Source organism: Mesoplodon mirus, assembly GCF_964341445.2.
Source record: "Mesoplodon mirus genome assembly, chromosome: X".
Classification (NCBI taxonomy): domain Eukaryota; kingdom Metazoa; phylum Chordata; class Mammalia; order Artiodactyla; family Ziphiidae; genus Mesoplodon; species Mesoplodon mirus.
The window spans coordinates 8,675,998-8,700,844 of record NC_138981.1 but is presented as its reverse complement, the minus strand read 5'-3'; the positions used below and the strand labels follow the sequence as shown (position 1 = coordinate 8,700,844).

The window sequence follows — 24,847 nt, the reverse complement described above, 5'->3', positions numbered from 1 at the left end:
CCTTTTAATGCTCACTTTCAGGAAATTAAAAACAAAAGGCATGCTTCAACATACTTTTAATTCTCTGATCACCTCTCTGTGTCTTTTTTTTTCTTAAGATTTCTGATATTTGTAATACTTATTTCCTTCTTTTCACTCGTAAATGAAGACGGTCATAATGTGATTTTAGCGCTGGGGGTTGGAGCCTCATATGAAGCAAGGATCAAGGTTGAAGGCAAGGCAGGGAGTGGGAGAAGATAATGTGAATTGGGGATTCACAGTCAGCAAAGTAGCAATGTTGCATCTCTTTGTGCCTTCCTTCCATCGATTCTGGCTTTTAAAGACCCTTTTGGGATTAGATTAGGGCCACCTGGATAATCCAGGGTAATGTCTCCATCTCAAAGTCTGTACACTTAATCACACCTGTGAAGTCCCTTCTACCAGGTTCCAGGGGTTACTGTGTGGACCTCTTTGGAGGGCTGTTACTGTGCCTACTACATCATATTAGTCAACAGATGAGTTTCTGGTACTGCCCTCCCACTACCCTCCACCAGGTTTGTGAGTATGTGCACAGGACCATCTCTTTATTTTCTTCCTTCTATATTTATATATATATACTTTTGTTCTCTCTTTTCATGACATATCACTATTTATCCCTTTTTTATGTTCTCTTTTCCCTTTGCTGTGTATTTTTTTCCTTTATTATTATAATTCTTTTCCCCTTCTCTTTAACATTTTGTTTGTATTTCTTATCCATTTGGCTATTTTGAACTTGTTTTATCTTCCTGTTCTTTTCTCTGTAATTTAATTTTCTTATCACTTTCCTTTAAGCCCTTTTGGTCTCTATTTTTGTACATCATTGACCCAATCTTTTTCTATCCTTCTTCAACTTCCTCTCCTAACCCTTGCTCTCATCCAGAATTCTTATCTCCATGCACACACATTGTTTCACTTTTGTGGCTCCTTCAGCCCTGACTGTGCAGTTTATACTTAGCAGACAGGATAGGTGGGGAAGCAGACATAACACGGAGAAGCCATTGGTGCTGAGAATTACAACCTAGGCTTGTATAGGTCTGCCTTAGAAGGCCCCAAGTTATGCGTCCAAACTTGACCCTCTGGAGCTCCTGCTGAAATCTCTTAGGGAGACCTTGACAGACAAAAAGTACATAGTTATTGATTATACATATGTAAATATATCCACGTGTTCGATAAGAAGGGTCAGAATAGAATTTGGAGTGATCTGAATTATTTAGTATGGATTAAATTATTTTTGGTGTAGATTTTACTATTTTTACGACAACAATGACAAGCTTTTAAAATATAAACAGTCTACATCATTGTTTTCTCAATTTATGTTTGTTTATTTTGTATAATTCTAGTAAAGTGAGCATTCGATCAGCTGCAGAACTTTCATTTATGGATATTGCCGATAATAATGTTACTGATAATGAAATGGCATTATACATGTATAACTGAGGTTCTTAGTCTTTTTAGACCACAGACCTAATCCATACAGAATAATATCTAAGTTATACATTTTCTCTCCATAGAAATGCTCATGCACAAAATTCTATATCCATTTTCAGGAGATTGCATTCATAAATTCATTCTACAAGTATTTACTGAGCATATACAAAATGAACAAAACAGAAGTACTGTTCTAGACATGATGGATACATCAGTGAATAAAATAGTTCAATACGTCCTTTTTAGAGATTACACAGAACGGGGAGATTGACAACAAATCAGTAAATGTGTAATGTGCCAGACGGTAATAAGTAAGAGGACAGAATGATGGAGCGGAGTTGGTAGGATGGTAGGGGAAGCTTCCTCAGAGGTGATATTTCATCAGAGATATGACATAATGGAGGAGCTGATATTTAAAGGATGAGTCAAGCATTGTAACATCTGGCTATCACTTAGATTCCTGTGTGGCAAGTCAGTTTAGACAGTTAGACAAAGCCCTTTTTGTCTGTTAATGTGAAGAGCAGGTTTTAATTTAATTTCTTACACATAGCCACGAGTAACTAGAAATTAGCACATTCGGGGAAGACATACTCTTTCTAAGTTCTTTGGTTTTCCAATTTGACTAAGCAAACATATGATTAGCCATTGAAACCGTAGCTCCAAAGATGGTATTAGATTGCCCAGTTCTGGGGAATCGACAGAAGAAGTCATTGCAGATAAAGTTTGAAAAGGAAGTTTTACAGATCTGACACCTTAAGTTTTTTACAGCATCTAGATACACGGCTTGTCCAGTAGCAATGTTTGTGATGCTGGAAGTGTTTTATGTTTTCTCTGTCCCGCTGAATACTCTTCCTTAGAGGTTTTCCTTTATAGCCACCAAGCCCCTATTGTTTGAAACCCCCCAAGGGCCGGAAACACCGAATCTTTACCCTAGAGACGGACTTTCTTAAGATCTAAATGGTGGCTCCCAAGATCCTGGCCAAGTAAGCTGCAGTCCTCCTGGATCCAGTTTTGGATTTTACAGCTGCTCTGTCTTGGGCTCACTCCATGCCTGGTACCACGAAGGGGGTGACTCTGTGAAGAAGGGCTTCTCTTGAAACCCCAGTCCTTTGCTTCAGCAGGCCAAGCCGTAGAGATGTCTCCTCAGGCTTGTGTTTGTATCTTTGGATAATTTCCATGGGTTATTGGCCTTGATTCTGGTACTTTATGTTATATAGCTGAAAGGCAGATAATTGCTTGGTCTCAATTAATAACAAGAAATTGCTTGGTCATTGGAACATTAATCAGAAGGGCGGGTGCTGCTATTTCTGTCGAATGCCGGTCAACTTAATCCTGGTTGCCCTTCCTAGAGAAAAGAAAAGTTTGGTTACAAACACTGTGTTTTATTTGTCATCATTCAGAGTCCCACTGCAAAGGAAATAAATCACAAATCAGATTTGCCTCACCAACATCCTCAAAGTATGCCCTTCAGAATGTCACTTTTTTTTTTTTTTGGTAGGTAGCTTTTCATTGTAAAAGCACAATTCCTTTATGTTATTTATATGCTTGAAATATAGGCTTTCTGTTTTCCAAATCCAGAGACAAGGATTTAATTTTCAAAATTAAAGTTCTCTGGTCAAATGCTAACCCTTGTGTTTTAGAAATCTGGGTAAACGTTGCCACCATTTTCTTTTCTTTCTCGCTTTATTCTTTCCTTTTCTTTCTTTTTTTTTCAACACTGTCTTTATTATAAACTCAAGAGAGGGCTACTGATGTGGGGTTTTTCCCCCCCAAAGTGGAGAAAACATGATCTCTTGTTTTACATTTTACTTTTTATTTTACTTATCAAGCAGGAATTTGTTGGGCTGGTTTCTCACCTACTAACATTCTAGTATCCTGGGATTGAGGATTGGCTACCACAGCTCTTTAAAAGGTCAATACTGATGGGCAGAGATTTAGCATTCTAATTATAAAAAATAAATGGAAGTAAAAAAATTAGAAAACATTCATATAAAAATTCAGAACATCAGAACCTTTAGTTTCACGTTTAGGAATTTGTATGAATAGTTTTTTTCAGTATCTCCACATGGTAAGCATTTCTTGAGTAATTTTTTTGCACCTGATAAGGAAGAAAGGAATAAAGCAACATGAGCTGTCTTGGCTTTTGAATTTCCAAAGTCTTTCCTTAGCTTTTCAGTACAATTAGAATTGTAAATCATTGCTCTAATTAAGTTATTAATAATTTCCTAACTATTATTTAAGATGCACATGAAATGAGGTATATGAGATTAATACTCTAAACATGGAGATTTTAAAAAATGAAATTCTTTATCACTACCCACTTATATAGTTATATGTAGTGTATAGTTAATCACTGATTCATTAATCAGAAAGTATTTGTAGTAAGAAAAATAATGTCTAGTTGTACATATTGGAAAGAGGTAGTAAAAGTGGTAATAAATACAGATATTAAAATACTTTCTGATTTATGTACTTCATTTACCCAGAAAAATATACTTTTGTTGAATTTCCCATCTGATTTTAATGACGCATCTAGATGTTGAAAATAAAGCTATAGCAGATACTTGAGAGCCTTTGGAAGGAGAGAGAAGCGACATTTCAAAAGTAGCTTGGACGTAAGTTGCAAATTACTTATGGCAGATGGTCTTGTTTCCCTTTTTGTTTTATCAGATGTAAGTATTCATGTCTTAAAATTAAAAGCAGGACACAAAGATAACTCTTTTCTCCATTTAAATACAATTTTTCCTTATTGGCTCTAGGTCCTCAAGTAATTATACGTTTGCATTGTTTAAAAATATATAATGAGGTACATTAAATCTAAATTAAGATGATACAGGGGCATTTCCTATGTTACAGAGGAGTCTTCTGGATGAATTCATCTATTCCAAATTATTATGTAGATACTTAGGATATGAGCATAACCTCAAGTCCTAGTATTTACTTTATGATATACTTGCAGAAATCAAAGATATTGAATATCTATGTTACTACCTGTCTTTTCCCACTTGAATTCCAATATGTAAAACTAGGCATTGTCTTTTTCATAAATAATATTTGATTCATTTGTTAGTGATTAACTATATACCAAAGGGATATCAGTAGAGAAAATTTTAGCAAAAACTTCTTTGTACTAGCTTTTAATGCCTCTATTAAGGATTATAATTATTTTAAATTATTAAAGTCATTTATGAATTCTTCAAATTAAATCAGTTATTTGTCAGGGCAAGTTTAATTTTTTTTTTGTAAAGTACATAATATTTTAATTAGTTAGGGCCAAATAGTAAATATTTTAGGTTTTTCTGGGCTTATGGCCTCTGTTACAACTCTGCCATTTTAGCACAAAAACAGCCCTAGAAAATACATAAATGAATGTGTATGTCTGGTTCCAATAAAACTTTATTTACAATAACAAGCAATGAATGGGCTGGATTTGGTTGATGGGTCCTGGTTTGCCAGCTGCTGGTTTAGAGGATAAACAGCCGTGTGCCTGTAGAACGACTTTGTTGAGAGGAACACCTGAGTGAACACAGAAAGTTTGGTGCTGCCCATGTCCCTGCTGCCCATTCTTTAGGAAACAGCCATCCCTCCAATAAGGTAATGGAAATGTGCTGGAGATTTCTCTCTGTCTACATGGAGACCTTCTTAAGGAATTTTTGAGATTTATGCACCAAATAAGATCTGTCAGTGCCAAGTGAAACCCTGGTGGAAAAAATATGTTAACTCTACTTATCTTAATAAATATGCCCCCTTTTTCAGTCATTCTGATAGTTGGGCCAATCTTTATTACGAGCATATTTTCTATTGTAGATTTCCTTTGAAAATGACCTGTCCTCAAGGTGCCAAGGTGCTCCTCTATCTCAGGATGGAGCATGATTAGCCTGTAGATAATAGTGATGGGCCTCAGGAAACATGCCCAGGTAGTTCTGTGAGCGCTCAGTGGGAGAGCCCTTTTCTTATGTTCTTCATGCCATAGGTACTGTGCTCGTCAGGTGTTAAATAAGTCAATGAATGAATCGATAGAAAAGTATAGTCTACAGTGAGCTTTGAATTGCAGGAGGTAAAAATACAGCACATTGTGACTTCAAACTCAACATCCAGTTTTACAATGACCAAATAGTCAGAGATAAATTTTCTAGTGAGAGAATTATCCAAGTTTCTGATCTCACTTTTCCCCTTCCATTGTTGACTTTACCCAAAGAGAGAACATTGGTCCTACATTAGGACTGACATCAGAGGAAAGGGAAATGTTTATAGCTGGAGACGACCTTAAAGATGAGGAAGAGGATAATGATTTTGATGAGTACAACAATGATTGTGACCCCCATCGATTTAAATAGCAAGTTATTGTTTACAAAATGCTATTTCAATCCTATCACTTTATAATAGTTAAAACAAAGATTCCGGTTCTGTGACTTTTGAAAGGCTAAAGGAAAGAAAGTGAAACTGAAATACTTGGAATTTTGCCTCCTGATACACAATTAGGAAAAAGAGGAGACAAAGTTTAAACCAAGACCTAGTTTGAAGAGTCTGTTTGTTCAACCTCCCTATTTTTCTAATATTCACTGTTTCTTCTGCTGGTAATACTGGGTTTTAGAATAGTATTACAGTCAGATTGCTCATGGCTGCCACTGTTGACACATGCAAACTAGGGGAATCTACCCAGTGCCAACTGAACACCCATGAACTGGAGTTTATCACCAATTTTCAGCTAAATGTTTGCTCCTGCTTTCCTGTGGATCTGTCCAAACTCTGATTGTAACTCCTGCGTGTACTGACAACTTGATAATTTAGCATACCCAAAGGTCCATTTTTAAGGAACCATTCACAGTATGACTGTACTCATTATCCTCTGATGTTTATCTTAACGAGTACCTTCTATTGTTAAGCTTTGAATAAAATGGAGGAAATGGCAGGGAAGTGCTGGATAGAGTGGAAAGGGGAAGAAGTCGAACCGCACTGTGATGATTATGATGACAACAGTTTCAACTACCACCATTTTTTAACATTTACAATGGGTGAGGACAGGATTGTTTTACATTTATTATCTCATTTCATCCTCACACCATTCCCCTGAGATAGATATTATTCTTTCTATCTTACATATAAGAAAATTGAGGCTTAGAGAGATCAAGATCACACAGGTAGTAAGTGACAGAGGCAGGATTTGACTCCAGTGCTGTGGCTTCCAAAGTGCATGCTCATAAGCACGAAGTGACATTGTATCATAATGGCTGGTCTCTACGTTGTGGTTAATTAGGAATACTTGCAGACCCTCGCCACTCAATGTGTGGCCAATCAGACCAACAGTATCAGTTATCACCTGGGAGCCAGTTAAAAATGCAAAATTTCTGTTCCCATCCCAGACTTGCTGAATAGAATCCAAATTTTCAGAACAGCCCCGGGGGATACATTGCACTTTAAAATTTGAAAAGTGCTGGCTTAGACTTTCCTAGACAGTCCCTACTGAATAGTCTGAAGACACATAGAAACACTTTATCATCAGGAAGGGGACTGAGAAAGAAAACAAACGGAAACAACTGCAATGTACACGAAAGGTTTCACCTGCTCCTGAAATCCACATGTAGAATATTACAGAGTGGCTCAAGGGAGCCCAGGGGAATAGTGGATACAGTTTCATTCAAACCAGGACACTTAGGAAAGGGAAAGGGTCACTAGCAATAATGACCCTGGGATATTGGACATAAACTGGAACAGCCCTAAGCAAACTGGGACATATGGTCACCTCAATTATAGCACCTAAGTCTTTATGGTAAGAATCCATGAAAATATTAGGATTCTCTATTCTGTAAAAAAGTGAAAGTAGAGAGATGGGAAGTTTCAAGGCTACAGATTTTAAAAGGGTGACAATTACTTGTTTAGTAAATTATTTTATTCCACAAATATGTATTAAACCCTTTCCTCCTTTGTCATTTTTTTTTTTTAAACGTAGTCAATGTTATTCTCCTTAAACCACAAAACAGAGCCTTCGGTTGTACAAACATCACTAGTTACAGTCTCGCCAGGAGGTCCCGGCTGGGGAGGGGGCAGTTAGCGGCCAGAACTCCTGAGGGGACCTCTTTAAAATGCTAATGGCCGGGTTAAAGGACTCGAGGCAAGGGTGGTGTTGGAGGTGGCAGGGCTCCCACCCCAAGTCGGGGGAGGCAGCCCGACCCTCTAGGAGGGCCCAGGGGCCAGGCCCCTGCGCCCCGGCCGCCCGGCGCGGCGGCTGCTGCGCAGGGCCAACTCCTCGGGGCCCACGGCGCCCGGACAAGGCCTGCCCAGAAGCACCATGGCCACCTCTCCATGCTCCTCTGGCAGACCAGGGCTCGGAGATGGTTCCAAGGACCTCGGCTCCTCAGCTAAATCTGGGGACAAGCGTCCCGGGGAGGTGCGGGTCTGGAGGCCGAGGTCTTCCAGGGGGCTGGGTGACGGGGTGGGCGCGGGCGAGGGCGCCGCGGGCAGGCGCTCCAGGGGCCCCGCTGGCTTCGGCCCTCCTGAGACTCGCCGAGGACCATGTGCGCGCGGAGGGCGTCCCGCTCCGGGGACTCCATCCCGGCCGCCGTCCACGGCGCGCGCCGCTCCGCCGGGGACACGGGCCGCTCGGGCGCGGGCAGCTCGGGCTCTGCACGCGCAGCCGCTCCCGGTGGCGCTGCTCGGCCCTGGCCGTCTCCGTGCGGCGGCGGCGGCGGGGACGCGGGGCTAAGCCCGGCGGCGGGGCCCGGCCGGGCCCGGGCGGCTCCTCCTCGGGCTCCTGTCAGGTACTTTTACAGCCTATGGGGCTCCGGAGGTGGACATGATAACATAGAACTTAACAGAATAGGTAATACTGTACCCTTTCAGCTTGACGACAGCAGTATCAGGAAACATGATGTTAGAATAAGAGCTAACCTTATGGGGGTCATAAATTGAAAGCGTCTTTGTTCTTTTTCAATCCTGTATCTTAAGAAGTGATATAGTCTAACATTTTTTTAACTTAGGAATTTTAAAACAATTTTAAACAAATTAATGGAAGGTGAGTCCAAATGTGATAATTAGGGCAAGTCCGGAAGTTAGTGTTGGAGGAGGGGTAAGAATGCTGTTTTAGATGGTAAGAAAATGAACTTGCCCTCTCTAACGTATCACCTGGATCTTCTGGCACATATGGAACCGTGGGCCAAATGGGCCATGCTGACAATTTGTACACATGTAAGCTTTGGAATTCATTATCTTTTGTGGGTTTCAGAATGGAGTATTTATCCTAAGAGTTTGTCTACCCTGACCTGTACCTCATAAATGAAAAGTACAACGTGTGCATCTTTCGTGCTGAAAAATAAACAGCAACCTCATCTTTTGTAAACAGTAATGTAATATGCTTAGTGAGATTTACAGATGCATCCGTTTAGATAAACCATAAGAATCCTTTTTTTTCTTCTCCAGAAGCACCACTTTTTTTCTACTTATTTTTTTTGAAGTCTGGCTAATTTACAATGTCATGTTAGTTTCAAGTGTACAGCAAAGTGATTAAGATCTATCTATCTATCTATCTATCTCCTTTTTCAGGCTTTTCCATTATAGGTTATTGCAGGATATTGAGTATAGTTCCCTGTGCTATACGAGAATCCTTATTAATAATCAGTCCTTATGCAAGACCCATGGACATGTATACTGCATAGGAAATTTGTTTTATGACCACCATGCTTTTCCAGCACCTAGAACTAATTCCAGCACATAGTAGGAAGTCAGTTAAAATTTGCGGGATGAGTAAATGAATCAAATGGCATTTCAGAGATGCTGAAAGAGGAAAGCAGTATTCATCGTTCCTATTTTAGTTTTTCTCTCAGAGTGCAGAATTGCTCCAAGGCAGCTCACATAGATAGTCCCAGATCAGTACAGGAAACCAGGAAGGAGAGGGCAAAGATTGACCTTGTGGCTTTGCCAACTGTCTCTTCTATTCTTGTTTTGTTTCCTTCATTTGGAGAAGCAGATGTGCCTGCCTGATAGGATGGAAGCCTGAAAGCTTCAAGATCTGGAGGTAACAACATCCTGGTCTCTCAAACTTCCTGGGTGAATCATTGGCCAGCCACAACTATAAGATTTATCACTTCCAGAAACCCAGCCCCATCAGTGCTCTTACGAAATGGGCTTATGATCCAGAACAAGTAACAATAATTGGCAAATTATAGACAGCCATATTGTTTATACATAATACTTCATACGCTTAAAACAAGCTAATTTAAAGCTTGAAATATCCCTTTGTTACAGATAGTTCCATTTGAAAGTACTGGGTCAAATTGTCCTGTGGTAAAAGATCTATCACAAACGAGATTCGAATAAGCAGCACAGGCCCCATTTCAGAGGTAAAGATATATGTCTTCCTATCCAAATCCCATGCAATCATGCTTCCTCAGGGTCCACTCCAAATAGTGCCATCTCACTCTCCTCTAGCTTCAGCTTCTCCTCTACACACTTAATTATCTGCTCATATCAAAACCTTTCCTTGATGAAACCTCTCCTGAAAGCCACCTCTTCTGTTTTTTATAGCTAAACCTTGCAAAAAGGTAGTTTATACTCAAAGCTACCTCACATACTCATCTCTATTCACTCCTCAACCCTCTGCCAGCTGGCTTTCACCCCATCACTCTCCTGAATCTCCTTTTTCCAAGGTTACAGACGACCTCATTACCAATTCAGGAAGATGAGTCCTAATTGCGTTTAAGCTCTGTGGCTCTGTTTGAATCCAGCTCTGTTTCTCCCTGACAGCCTCTTTTCCTCCGTTTTCTGCAACTCCTTTATTTCTCCTCCTACCTCCCGGGGCAGTACGTCTTGATCTCCTTTGCAGGCATCTTTTCCTCAATCTGTTCTTAAACACCTTTCCATCTCAGCCCTCTTCACTTATCACTGTACACACATTCCCTTCACCCTGTTTTTTTTAAATTAATTTTTACTGGGGTATAGTTGATTTAAAGTGTTCTGTTAGTTTCAGGTGTACAGCAAAGTGAATCAGTTATACATATACTTATATCCACTCATTTTTAGATTCTATTCCCATATAGGTCGTTACAGAGCATTGAGTAGAGTTCCCTGTGCTATACAGTACACGCTGTTGTTAATTCCATGGATTCTGCTACCATTTACATTGTTTCAGGATCTCTTCTGTTGCAGAGAACAGATGCATGCTTGGTTATTTCAGATAGCAAAAATTCATTGTAAAGTTACAAGAGAAGGAATGTAAGAGTAGAAAAACATCTTAGCCCTTGGGAGAACTGGAACACCACCCCAGGCAGGACACAGAAGGAACTCATCACTGTGCAAAATTTGAGCCTTTAGTGATGGTGGACATTTACCAGGCTGTAGACTCAACTTCACCCACTCACTCACTATTTCCATCTCTCTCTTTCTCTCCCTCCCTTCGTCCCTCCCTCCCTCAATCCTCTCTCTCTTTTTTTATCCATTTCTTCTCTCTAGGCTCTAATATCTTGACTCTTCTCTTTCCCTCATGGTTTCTGCTCATTTGTGTCATCTGCTGCCTCCTGCTTTCTGCTCTTGACTACTCATAGTTCCTTGGTATATACACATTATTCTATAAATTAAAACATTGCTGTAATTTTTATATTTGCCTTCTGGCTGCTTTCAGTGCCTTCTGGAACTAGGTGGAATATATATGTATGTACATGTGTATAAATGAATGAAAGAAGGAAAGAAGGGAGGAATGCAACTTTGAACCAGATGTACTCATTTTATCTTTGTGTCCTCAGTGGCTGCCGTGATATATAATAGTTGCCAGTTATTGAGCACCTACTGTATATCTGACATTATGTCATTTATGTATATGTCTGACCTTCACGTGCTCCTAAAAAGAGATGATATTTTCTCCTTTATAAAAAACATATAAGGAAACTGGGACTCTCAGAGACTAAATCACTGGCTCTGGATCACCGTGCCAGAAATGGTGAAGCCAAGATTTCAAAACTGTTACTTTTTTTAGGAAACATTTGAATACCTGAGTAAATGAATGCAATATGGTTTTCTGCATTCATTTTTAAATAAAACTAGCAGTAACCAAAGTGTATTTTGGAAATGGTGATTGAAACAATCACTGTTACTTTGGCCTTTTATTTTATATTGGTTGGTCTTTTATATGTCTAGAATTTTTAGCTTGTGAAAATATAGACCAAGAGGGAGAAATAACTATCTTCAAATTTGGAAAGCCTATTGGACAGGTTGTATGAATTAGAAGGGATTCAGCTGCAAGTAACAGAATGCTCCCTCTCCAACAGAATGAAACAGCCATGAAATTGCAACCTAACATGATAAGAAATCCAGAGTGGCGTGGGATCCTTGTATAGAGCATTAGAGTGGTAGGTCTTTCTCCCTGCAGGCTCTGTCCTGCTTTGTGTGTTAGCTTTACTCTTAGGCTAGTAGCAAGATTGCTGCATCAGTTCCTAACATCATATTTAGATACAACAGTGAACCGCAGGAAGAAGTACAGGCCCCCTCTTCCTTGTCTCCTTCTTAGCAGGAGACTTTCCTAGAAGCTTCTGCATATCTCATTGGCTGAAATTGGGTCACATGCTGTGGCAATGACTGCCAGTTGCTGCCCCTTCTCTCTAGTTGTGACCATGTGACTAAGTCCCCGCCAATGAGGGCTTCCTGTTGGCTGAAGTACAGATGTCCTGTCCAGAGCCCAAGCAGCCATGTGGGACCTGAGGTAGCACAGCGAAAAGACAGTCAGGTGAGCTCATGGGAGCCTCGGCCCTGATGCCGTTGCAGGGCCCCAGGCTACCTAACACCTGACTTCTCTTCCCCCAGAGGGAATTATACTTGCGTCTTATTTAAAGCCACTGTTATATTTATTTCTTGCTCTTTTTCTAATTGTTATGCAATGGAACTTAATCTGATATCCATTTCCCTTCTTAAAACAGTCCTGGCAAATGGAATAGTATAACCGCAACTGACTAAAAATATGTAATGAGGATCTGTCATTGGAACCAGGGATAGGTCATCTACCCTTTGTCACAAGGGGGAGGGTCGAATAGCCAAACAACATCAGACCCCTGTTAGGAAGCAGGAGGGAGGGAGGGGGAAATGACTGTTGGGTCGGCAACTAACAGAGGCTGCTAACCAAGTTAAGTAACTTTCCCAAGGTCATGGCTAGTTATTGGTAGAAGAAAAATTCCAACTCGGGTTGTCTAAAAGCAAGTTCAGTGGACTTATCTTTAGCAGCTGAGTTAAGTTCACAATTTGTCACTGATATTATGAAGGAGATTCATACATATCTGGAATTTGTATGTCACTGATATTATAAAGGAAGTTCATACAACATCTATTACTTTATTAATTCCTCTTACTAAGATACAGATGGTTAACAGTTACCTCTGCATTGGTGCAAATTATATACATGTATGTAAATGTTACATGCACATGGAAAAATGGCAGGCAGAGCGGACCACCTCAGAGTTCTGTACTTGGCAAAGCAGTAATGTGAGAAAAATTTGCCTTGCTAATGTTGTTTGCCTGAGGTGAATATTGAAGTAGCATGTATTCCAAGCACGGGAACTGAGCAGAGTGAGGAGGGGGCGAACTGGGATTGTTTTGAGTGGTGGAAGGAAGGCAACCCTAACGTGTGTTTGTGAGCTTTTCAAAGTTTGGAGCCAGTTTGAAAAATAACCCACATTGCACCATGCATGTGGCTTTCCTTGTCAACACCATCCTGCTGCTGACGCTAGAAGTTTCACTTCCCTTAACATACTTAACAGCCACGTGGGGATAAGGCGTAGCACTTGGGTTGTAAGGGCGATAGCCTCGTAAGCAATTTGGGGAACTCAGTCGCCATCTCAAAACATCAAAGCCAGGAGGAATGACACTGCTCGAAAATCTTGTACCTCAACTTTATTTTATATGGTTTTTTCCTCTTGCTTTAAGAGGGCCTTCAAAGTGAAGTATCAGAGGCAATGTATTTGTATATTTCTCTTAGTCAACTAAAAAGGTGGAAAAAACATTTTGTGTTTGTGGATGGTATTTGTGTAAGATTCAAAGGCAAATTTTGTCTGTGTGACTGATTGATAAACTGCTAATGCTCTTCGATCCCATTTTACAAAATGATTTCACCGATGCTGAAGGAGGCAGGAGAAAGAAGGCAAATCTGAAGTCTATAATATCCTTGGAGAGCATCTTCTTAGAAGACAGGGGAAGGAATATTGTTTTAAAGTGTGAAGCAATACAGGGCACACTTACAGTGTTTAATACTGCTTATGCTAAGGCGGTTAGGAATTTTGAATGCACTGAAATATGGTGATAGGAGGTTTGGTACTGATACACATTTTGAACAAGCCTTTTATTAATAAAGGTTAAATGAGATTTGGAGGTTATATTGACAATACTTATGAGCAAGACCGTTTGGTTACCTTTAACCTTCCTTTAAGAGACATTTACAGAATTAATTTGTTAATTATGAAAAGTCCCTCTTACTTTCTACTTGTTTCTTCTTCTTTTATTCTGAGTGATTATGTGTTCCTGAATATTTTAAAGCAAGGTTGCATATAAAAAGTTTTTTCTCACATCACTAATTCAGATTGGTCCATTTGTATTGTTAATCAATGGAGAATTTACCCATTCTGTTATATACAGAATTTTTCTAAATTAAGATGAATTTATTTTTAGGAAGATAAATACCTAGGATTTAATTTTGACTTTCTGCAGGACTTTGCATTAAACTGTTGCTAGACATGAATGGGTGACCTTTATGATGATAAAATAGAATGAAATATCCAAAACTGATTTTTCTCTTATAAAAAGGCAATAGAGTTACTAAATTGTAGGAGAATTTACAGAAGAATTGAGATCATTCATGGCTATCTGAGGAAAACAATTAAGATATAGTTAAGAATAGAGTTATCAAATGACCTAGGAATTCCACTCCTGGATGTCTTCCTAAGAGAAATAAAAACCTATATCCATACAGAAACACGTATATGAATGTTCATAGCAGCATTATTTATAATAGCCAAAAAGAGGAAAGAATCCAAATGTCCATCAACTGATGAATGGATAAGCGAATGTGATATATGCATATAATAGAATATTATTCAGCCACAGAAAGGAATGATAAATGCTAAAACATGGATGAAACTTGAAAACATTATGCTAAGCATAGAACCCAGACACAAAAGCCCCGTACTGTATGATTGCATTTATATGAAATACCTAGAATAGGCAAATCCATAGAGAAAGAAAGCAAATTCATGGTTGCCAGGGACTGGGGGAGATTGGAATGGGGAGTAAGTGTTACTGGGTATGGGTTTCTTTTTGGGGTGATGAAAATATTCTAAACTTGATTGTGGTGATGGTTGCACAAGTCTGCAAATATACTAAAACCCATTAGATTGCACACTTCGGTGAATTTTATGGTATGTGAACTATCTCAATTTTTCAAAAAGTCATAGTAAAGACCCAAGTTTGAGAAAAAGCAGACCTGGTTGGTATTTCTAGCTGTTCTGTCCACATAGCAGATATTTATTAAGAAAATCACTGTGTCCCCTAGGTCACTGCTGGTCATGACTTGTAGGATGCCCAGTGTAATCCCTGGGCTTTAAGTGACTTCTTAGCACAGTGGAGAGATGCTGTGTGTCATTCAGGCAGTCCTGTGCAGCTAGCCAGAGAGACCCCACACCTGAAAATGCTACAACTTTAGGGGAAGAAAGGAGAAAAAATACTACAGCTATTTGAATGCAATGGATAGAATTAGAAGTCTGATCAACTAACCAAAAGACACATCAGATTTGGAAACCATAAAGACATGAGCCAAATCCTGAGAGTGTAGGGTGCAGATTTCTTTAACTCTATCCCTCATCTAACTTGAAAAGAGAATTTCCCACCGACGGAATGGGAGAAAAGCCAGGAATCCTGTGAATCAGAGCCCCTTGGATTTCATCCATCCCCAGTGCTCTGGGAGTGATTACGTCCAATGGTGAACTAATGTCTGTAAAGAATGATGCATTGTGTATGTATTTGTCATTTTGATATTAATTATAAAAGGCGACTAAAAGAAAATGACTTCCCAATTCAGTGCAGTCTGGGGGTGGGTCATAAGCACAACACCATTGAAGTTAAAATCCACAGTGAAATACTCAGAGACAGAAGGAGGGCAAGTGGTGACATTCTCAGTTGACCTGAACTATCATCTACTGGCGGGTAATATAGCTGTGATGAAATTCCCCAGCAAAAAAAGGTGAAAACGAATTCATTAGAGGCACGGTCTCAGTACTAAGTGCATTACCAACATAGCAACAAAGATGCACTGGGGATACTTGAAGATATACTCCCTTGCAATAATGCTTTAAACTTGTTTAATGCTGTAGCATCATTTTCCTCATTTCTGGGTCAAGGCAACGTGAATATTTTATGTTATTTAATTATGTGATAAATTCTCAATTTGTTTTGGTATAATTTAACTATATAGTGATTAGATGGATGTAAATCTTCTGGAAAGTTTTATTAGATATTAAAATGTGCACATATTAAAATATATATGCTATATATCAGAATATTATATCAAATAATTATATTAAATCATTACAGTATTGAAACACAGTCTAGCAAAATTCATTAATGTCCCACCAGACATAGAAAAGTATAACAATGTTTTTCAAAAGACAAAAAACTCATCAGTGATGAAAGTATTTAAGAAAAAAACCCCATATTGACCCTGTGTTATTTTGCCACAAAACAGCCAAAACCATTTTTATCATTCTGACGTCAAAATACTTCCAATCAGGTTAGAGCCATGTACCCTAGTGAAAGCAGTCAAGCAAACAGCTGCTTTGCCAAACTAGAGTTTCCACTGTTAGCTAATTATTCCTCATTCTTTAACCTTAATCCCTTGGAGAAAAAGTGGAAAGTTAACCAAGCGGCAAGTGGTTGGTGAGCACCTGCCATGTACCTAGTACCTAAAGTGTTGTAGGGAACGTGAAAAAACATAAGGGATCGTTCTATTCTTCAGAGGGCATGGATTAGCCCATAGGGTGCTGGCAAAACTGCCTTCCACTCAGTTGTCTTCAGCATAGGACCAGCCTTAAACAAAATTCTAAAGTTTGGTTCAGGCCTTTATTAATTAACATGAATCCATTTATCATGGAGACTACACCACCCTGCTACACACCTCAGCCACCCAAAGCCATCAATAAACCTCTCTCTCATTTCTAAGCCTCCCCTTATCCCTTAATGAACCCCTGCTTCTTCTTCATATATTTCACTGAAACAATGTAGGAGAATTGAATCACAGTGGTGGGACCTCAGAGGTCATGTATTTGGTCTCTCACCCAAAGCAGGAGTCCTTTTTCTCCCTATTGGGAATGGATGACCAAATGGTTATCTGCATGAACCTCTGAGTGTTAATGAGTCCTCTTCCCCCTAAGTCACTTATCCTTGGGTAAATGTTTTCTTTAGAAAGAGTCTCCTTGGGAAAGGCCCAGGCCTACTCCCTGGAATTCCCATTCAGTCATTTCAAATCTGCTCTGTTGAAAGATAGGCCAGATCTACTACCGAATCCACCTGGTGGCCGCTCAGATATTTTAAGTCAGCATTTCTCATACCCCACAGTCTCTGCCACTCCAGACTAAACAGCCTCGATTCCTCTTGTGGACTTCAAAGGTTTATTAAATGATGGATATCCAGAACCTTCCCTTCCCCATCCACACTGCTCCCTTCAGGGCTTGCTGGATGGGTCAATATCTTTCAAAGGTGTGGCCTCCAGAACAGAGTTTGATACTCCAGGGGTGCTTTGACCTGGGTGGAGTCCACTGCTTTATCATTTTTATCAAGTTGGATTCTAAAGTTCTTTTCATGCCGCCCAAGTTTCCATTACCTCGTTTAGCACTTTGGTCAGACTTCATTGGAGCTTAGTGGACAGTCTAAGAGCTCTACCTCTTCCTCACGTTGCTTCTCTATCTCACATTAATTTTGTTACAATTTAAAAGCAAACCTCTCTAATTTTTTGAATCTTTTTATTTAGTCTCATTCTAAACTTTTGATCTAATTAAATTATTATATGTGTTTAAACTATATTTTAAAACTCTAATTCTCTCTCCTATTGTCTATTCTTCCTAGCTTAGTGTCACTCTCAAGTTTGATAAGCATGACTTATACCTTTATGTAAGTTTTTGATGAAGATGTTGAGACAGGTGGGACCAGGTGCCTGCCATTGTAGCTTTGCCCTCTTTGTTAATTAGTACCTGATATTCATAGTTCTTAAGTCTATGTGAATGTATAACCATTTCTGCTACATTTTATATCTGGTAAGTTTCCAGAAAAATTTGTCCATTACTTCACTGAAATTGGTCATTTACCTAAACCTTTTGGGGTCAGGCTCCATGGTAATGGGAGAAAAGTGTGTTGATGGTCTGTGGGGAAAACATATTGAGGCTGATACAGTACTGGGGCATCCCTGTATATAAAAGGACTATATATTACTGTGTTTACCTTTGAGTTTACTCTACCATAGAGCACATTCCTTTCTTAACTAAAATTCTGTAATTAATAGTCATCATTTCACAAGAAACGATGATGATGGTGGTGGTGGTGGAGGTCATGATGATAGTGATGGTAGTGGTGGTGGTGATAATGATGGTGATGATGGTTATAATGATAGTGATGATGATGATAATGCTGATGGTGATGGTGGAGGTAGTGGTGGCTCTTTCTAGATGCCAGGCTCTATCTTAAACACTTTACAGTTATTATCTTATTTAATCATCACAACAATCTTGTGGGCTAGGTGTTGTACACTGACCCTAACCAGTATGGACATTTCACCACTATTAGATTCTCTTTGGTAGATAACGGAAACCACTAAAGAAGTGTGAGATGGTAAAGGTTACCTACCGCTCCAGCATTATCACTATCAGCTTTTATGAAAGACCAAATTCTCCCATACATATAACCATGTATTAGCCGGTTGGCACCACAGATCCAATGTGTTTTGTTACCTTGACAACAACAATAAAAATGGTAGGTGCTCTGTCCTTTCAGGTATTCTGAGCATCTCTTTGCATGAAAAGTTTACCTGATGCAGCCACAAAAGATGATTGTCTCATTAGAAATCCTAGGCACTTCATTGGAGAGGGTGTGCCGCTTTATGGGCACACCCTCCTCGATGATGAGGTCAAGGAGGGTGACCAGAAAGTGCTGAAAGGAAGTGGAACAATTAGGGAAGAGGGGATGGAAATGTGGGGTGAGGGGGCCACTTGCCACATATTCAAACTCATCCTACACTGGGTATGATCAACTATCAAGAAATAGGTGTGGCCCCTGGGACAACTTAGCCCAGGTTGACATATCTGCCATCCATTTTTTTTTTTTTTTTTAGTATAGTGTAAGCATTACTGTTGCCTGAGACAGATTGCTTCTGGTCAAACGAGGACACCCCAGCAAATACATCAGCACTAAAGACTTCTAAGCACTGGTCAAGATGGGTAAATTCCCTGAAAAGAAGGAGTTTAGTTCTCAGAGTGACTTGAAATTAGAACTTTTTTCCCCATTGTTTTTATTTTAAAATACTTTTGCCTGGGAGAAAGCACTGTGTGGAATTAATACCTTTTTCTGTCTCCACTACACCGTGCAGGTTAACCTAACTTGGATGGGGAAATTCTTTCTTGACGTCTTTCCAAGTGCCTTAAGAGAACGCTTTTTTGGGGGGGCTTACCTCTGTGTATTGATCAGACTGAATAGCCCAAGGAGCTGTGGCTACCCTGGAGGGCATATTTTTGTTGAAATCTGTGCAGTGGTGCAAAGGATCATGCTTTTCACAACCAAAGCAGATGTGCATACTTGTAACTTACCTTCAGTTTGGAAACATGTTAGTGAGGCAGTAATTTCTATCAATAATTAGCTACCCACAGGTGGATGTGGAACTGAGTATGCTTGAACTCATTAATACACTTTGAAGGCATTTTTCAAGTGGGTTAAGATCCACATTGTATGAAAAAAAATAGTCTGTATACATATACATATACACAGTATATATACATCAATCTGGGTAAACATAGTATGTATACGTAGTATGAAGTATACATGTGTATTTTTAAAATGAACTTATTTATTTATTTATGGCTGCGTTAGGTCTTTGTTGCTGTGTGTGGGCTTTCTCTAGTTGTGGGGCACGGGCTTAGTTGCTCTGTGGCATGTGGGATCTTCCCGGACCAGGGATCGAACCTGTGTCCCCTGCATTGGCAGGCAGATTCTTAACCACTGCACCACCAGGGAAGTCCCTACATATGTATTGATATGTTGATATTTTATATGCCAACTTGAAATTTTATATGCCAATTCTCAGGCATTTATTTTAAGAAATAAACCTAAATCTGCTTTTACTTCGTTTCAGATTCTCCATGGGTGCTAGAATATTTTATCCTTTGGATGGTTAAGTAAGAAAGATATAACGCCAAAGCTGAAGTGTCATTTATGGCTCTCTACTGGAGAATTAAGGGAGCTTATTCAGGTGTGCTGAAATCTCTCTTGTGGTCCCCTCCCTGGAAGACAAGTCACTATAGTGAGCTTGGTCCTTGTCTGCCCTTGCCCTTTAATTAACGACTCTGATCAAGTGACTTAAGAAGATATCAGATTTGCAAGACCCTCTGCTCTTTCATATACTACTCTGGTCTCCAGTGGTTCCTGTGCCGTCTTTAAGTAAATAATAAAGGCCTTGGCTTCCTTTGCTCCATAAACTGAGGGTATACAGGATGTACCTGCTTCAGCATAACCATTGCTTCATTTGGACTGGTTAACCGTGCGTGTTTCTAAGGCATGTAGGCTGTGAATATCCTTCATTTCCTAGCAGATTACAATACAGTCTGCTAGTGTAATCATCCAACATCTCATCTGTTGTCTTGTTAGCTCAGTGTGTGTGGGGGGAACTATTTGAAATTGTAATTCATCAACTTGTACCAAATTCTCTTTGCCATTGGTGAGAGCAGTATCCTTTGCACGAGTAAGTTTCACTCATTTAAGAGGACTACTGTGCAATAGTGAGTTTCTCAGTTGATTTGAGCATGATATTACTTAGGTCCCAGGTCTAATCTTGATTACGATTCTTTCACTTCCTGTCCCATGGCTGAGCATCTCCATACTTTGACTGTTTGTCCCACAGTTATCTTTTGGGCCTGGGTGAGCCGGTTGAGAATATGGATGAACAAGTACAAATCGATCCCCAGAGCAAAAGAACAACATTTAGAGTACAGAGCTCAAGCCTTGATTATGGTTCATCTTTTCCCCAAGAAAAGACAAAGACATTTCTGTCTAGATGAAAACATATTTGTATGGAGCATTGTATGGTGGAGTGTGTGTATGTGTGCATGTATGTAATGTGTCTATATGGACGTATATGTGTGTGTGTGTGTGTGTGTGTGTGTGTGTGTGTGTGTGTGAGGGAAGGGGTAGATCTGTTGTCATATGAATGATGACAGCAAAAATACCCATTAGTTACCGTGGAGCAGGTCATGTGCTGAGTGTTGGACCTGCCACATGTTTATACGTGCAGGGGTTTACTATAGTGATCACCCAAGCATTTCCAGAAGGAGAAGGTGAGGAGTGATTTGTCAGTGCCTAAGGGTCTCCCAACGTGTGGTCTACAACTGTGTTTGTCAGTGAGTTGTTTGGGCCTCGGCAGGAATTTTCCCACAGAAAGGATGTTCTAACTGGCAGGCTCCCAGGACCGCCTACAAATCCATTTAACCATAACGGAGCTGACGAGCACTGTCAGAGCCGGAGTTGGTTTCCAAATGGGAAGTCAGCCTAGTATTAATAGCACAGCTCCAGCTGCACTTTGGGTCCAGCGGACTTCTGATGGACCGGCCTGGGAACCGAGGCACTCTTTGTAACATTTATAGGAAATGGATTCCTTGGTGAGCACGGTGGGAAGGGAGTACTGTGGTGGCATGAGAATCACGGCTACCCATTTCCCCCTTCTTTGATCACCACCACCGTCGGTGTCCAGCAGGAAGAGACTAAGGTGAATCCGAAGGGAATTCTTCTCCCACCTTCAAGCTGGGGAGAGCCTGCCCTGGTCCTGGTCCGCTCGCTTGGCTTGGCTGTTCCCATGTACAGGATATTTGTAAGTTGGGCGTTTCTAGGTCACCTGTATTTAATTGTGTGATACAGATGTTTATTTGAACATAGTAGCTGTTTATCCAGGTAAAATTACATTAGAATTTAAGGTTTATTTTTACTTTAAAAACTTTGTATTCATTTTGACTAATTTCAGTCCTGATTATGTTCTTGTGCTTCTTTAATGGGTTAAAGGCATTATTTTTATGCAAATGGAAAGGGTGTGTATGGTTGCGGTAAAACGTTCCGTTTTCTGGTTGTTATTAGGAGGAAATGACAGAAGTGGGTGGGGCAGTGTGGCGTGTGGCGTGTGTGTGTGTGTGTGTGTGTGTGTGTGTGTGTGTGATTTGAATTTGACCAAAGTTATGTAATTTGAATATGACCCAGAGGTGTGTTGTTCAAACCAATATATACTTTAAGATATCCAAAATTGTGTTTGTACTCAAGAGAGTTCTTTTTCACTAGTGTATTTGGAAATATTTCAGGCCATTTTTTAAAGCAGAAGTTATAGACCTAAAAGATTTTTCTCCCCTGGGAGCTCTTTGAATATATAAAAAGTTTTTACGGATTTTTAAAGGCTAGATGGCAGCAAGTAAATTATTTTCTGCTCATCCTAAGTAAATATCTCTGTGATGTAGGTGCTTCATCAAAGTTATCTTATGAGGTGCATATGACCCAAAGGGAAAGTAATTTGTTTAGTAACTTGATTTTCTTCCTTTTTTATGATTCACAGGTTGTCAGATTCATCCTGTTTGGGACATTATAAATGTGGGAACTTGCAAATGAGTAACAAATTTACGGTGTAAATCAACTGAAATGTGTATGAAATCCTGCTGGATTCTTAGGAGGTCTCTTGGTGTTTCTGAACCACACTTCTCTTTTCTAGGATTCTGTTTCAAGACACAGTCATAAATGCAAAAGGAAGATTTCAGCACCCAAGTACATTTTTATAATTTTGGGCCCCTTCAGCCCCTCCCAAACATTGGAAAACTATCTGGAGTTGGAATTGCTGAGACAAGGAAAACTTTTCTTCCAGAGGGTTTTTTAAGGAAAAATTATACTTTAAGGTTATGAGTATAGCATTACAACACAGACAACTCATAATACTTAATAAGCCTCTCTAGATCGATCTAGATTATCTCTAAAATGTCTATTTCACCCAGCCCCATAATTACATACTTGGGGAAGTAAAATTGAGTGTACAGAGTTTTCAGAGTGGCAGATCTATTTGGAATCATTCTAACCCAATTGTTCATTTTGTAGGAAAGGGAACTGGAGACCAGAGGGATTTAGGGACTTGAATAAGGCTGCTGCTAGTGAGGGCAGAGCTAGGAGTGTGATGGCAAGCAACAGTGAGAGTGTCTGTCACCTGTTAAAGGCCCTCCATTTCCTGGGTTTACTTACATCTTTTCATTTCACCCTCACAACAATTTTGCAAGACATGGATCATATTCCAGTTTTTAAAATGACAAAACTGAAACGTGGGAGGTTCTCTAACTGCGCAAAGTCAATAGGCATTAGCAGGCAGAGCAAGAATTCAAATGCACCCCCTCTGATTCTGAAGGTCTGGCGTCTCCTGTCTTGAGCTGTTTTCCACTGTACCAGGTTGGCTCCCAGGCCTCAGTATAGCCTAAAATCCAAGCAGCATTCCTTTGTGATACATGTTTACAGGCATAACTCATCTTATTGTGCTTCATTTTAGCACACTTCACAGATAATGCATTTTTTACAAACTGAAGTTGTGGCAACCCTGCGTCAAGCAAGTCTGTCTGCACCATTTTTCCAAAACCATTGGCTCACTTTGTGTCTCTGTGTCACATTTCAGTAATTCTCGCAATATTTCAGATGTTTTCATTATTATTATATTTGTGATGGTGGTCTGTGATCGGTGATCTTTGATGTTAACTACTATGACCTGCTGAAGGCTCAAGTGATGGTTAGCACTTTTTAGCAATATTTTAATAAAGATAGGTACATTTTTAGACATAATGCTATTGCTCACTTAATAGACTGCATTATATAGTGTAAATATAACATTTATATGTACTGGGAAACCAAAAAATTCGTGTGACTCACTTTATTGCAATATTTGTTTCATTGCGGTGGTCTGGAACCACATCCACCATGTCTCTGAGGTATCCCTGTATAGGTGTTATGTCAAGAGCATCTTTATCTAAGCAACCACTCTGGTTGCTGAATTTAATGGGTAGTAGTCTGGGGTACTGGGTCTCCTTATCTTAGTTTTTCTGGCAAAAATGATTATTCCTCTCCTACTAGATTCAATAATATTCCAAAATTTGTCTTCAATTAATACCTCCCTTTCTTCTTTGGAAAATACTTACTTTGAAATGTCTAACTCCTTTATTTAGATTTAAAGAAGAGTACAGTCCTTTCTCATTCAGTGATTCATCCATTTATTCCTTTGTTCATTCAATAACTACGTAGTGAATGTCTACTACGAGCAGACACTATTCTAGGTTTTGGAGATAATGCTCTGAGCAAAACAGATGCATCCCTGCCCTGCTGTTACTTTCATCCTACTGTGTCAGGAGACAGCCAATAAATAGCAGAAAATAAAGTAAGTGAGATGGTGATAAATGTCCTAGAAACAAAAAATAAAGAAATAAAGAAAAAAATCAAGGAAAGGAGACACCCAAAAGATGGGTGGGAGTTATTCAAAAAGGACTTTGCTGCGAGGGTGTATTTGGGGAGTGTTTGTTATTGCATTATTGGTTCAGTAAAAAATGCTGGTAGGTGTCTATTTTTTCAGCAGTTTCCTTTCCAAAACCATGATACTCTAAGCTCCACCTGTGGTAAAATGCTTATCCTAACTCTGTCTCCATCCTTGTGATACATCTTCCCATCTGCCCCTTGTGGAAACCATTGTTATCCCTATAGTACCCCCCCAACACACAAAAAAAACAGGGTTAAAATGAGTTGCCCATGAATCTTAGGGGGATATGAATAGAGAACAAGACAAGCATAGTCCCTGGGCTACCCTTCCCAAACATCTAATTTATAGGGAAGGAAACCAAATCTCAGAAATGCTGAAATGACTAGCCCAGAATCACATGGCAAGGTGCTCATTATTTCATTTATCCAACAAGTTATGGATGGAGTTTTTCTGGTGGGTCAGGCTACTGAGATGGATCCAGGAGAATCCGCAGTACTCACCGGACACGGTTTCTGACCTAGAGGCACATACCGGGACCTCTGTCCCCAACCCAGTGTTCATTCCTGTGTACCATGATGGACAATCTTCTCTCTTTTCCAGGGTCTGAGAAGAATGGTGTTCCCATTTATATTAATATTTCCCACTCTGCAT

The 24,847-nt window shown here is 39.7% G+C and overlaps 1 protein-coding gene across 1 annotated transcript in view; it reads right to left on the bottom strand.

The window, feature by feature from the left end:
* Positions 1-7,620: 7,620 nt before the first annotated feature.
* AMELX (amelogenin X-linked) overlaps positions 7,621-24,847 on the bottom strand; it is a gene marked incomplete at both ends in the record, with an annotated part of 76,058 nt that continues 58,831 nt past the window's right edge. Inside the window, one exon of the mRNA XM_082610377.1 lies at positions 7,621-8,145. Within this exon, the coding sequence (XP_082466503.1) occupies positions 7,621-8,145 (525 nt within the window). The remainder of the gene's footprint in view (positions 8,146-24,847) is intronic.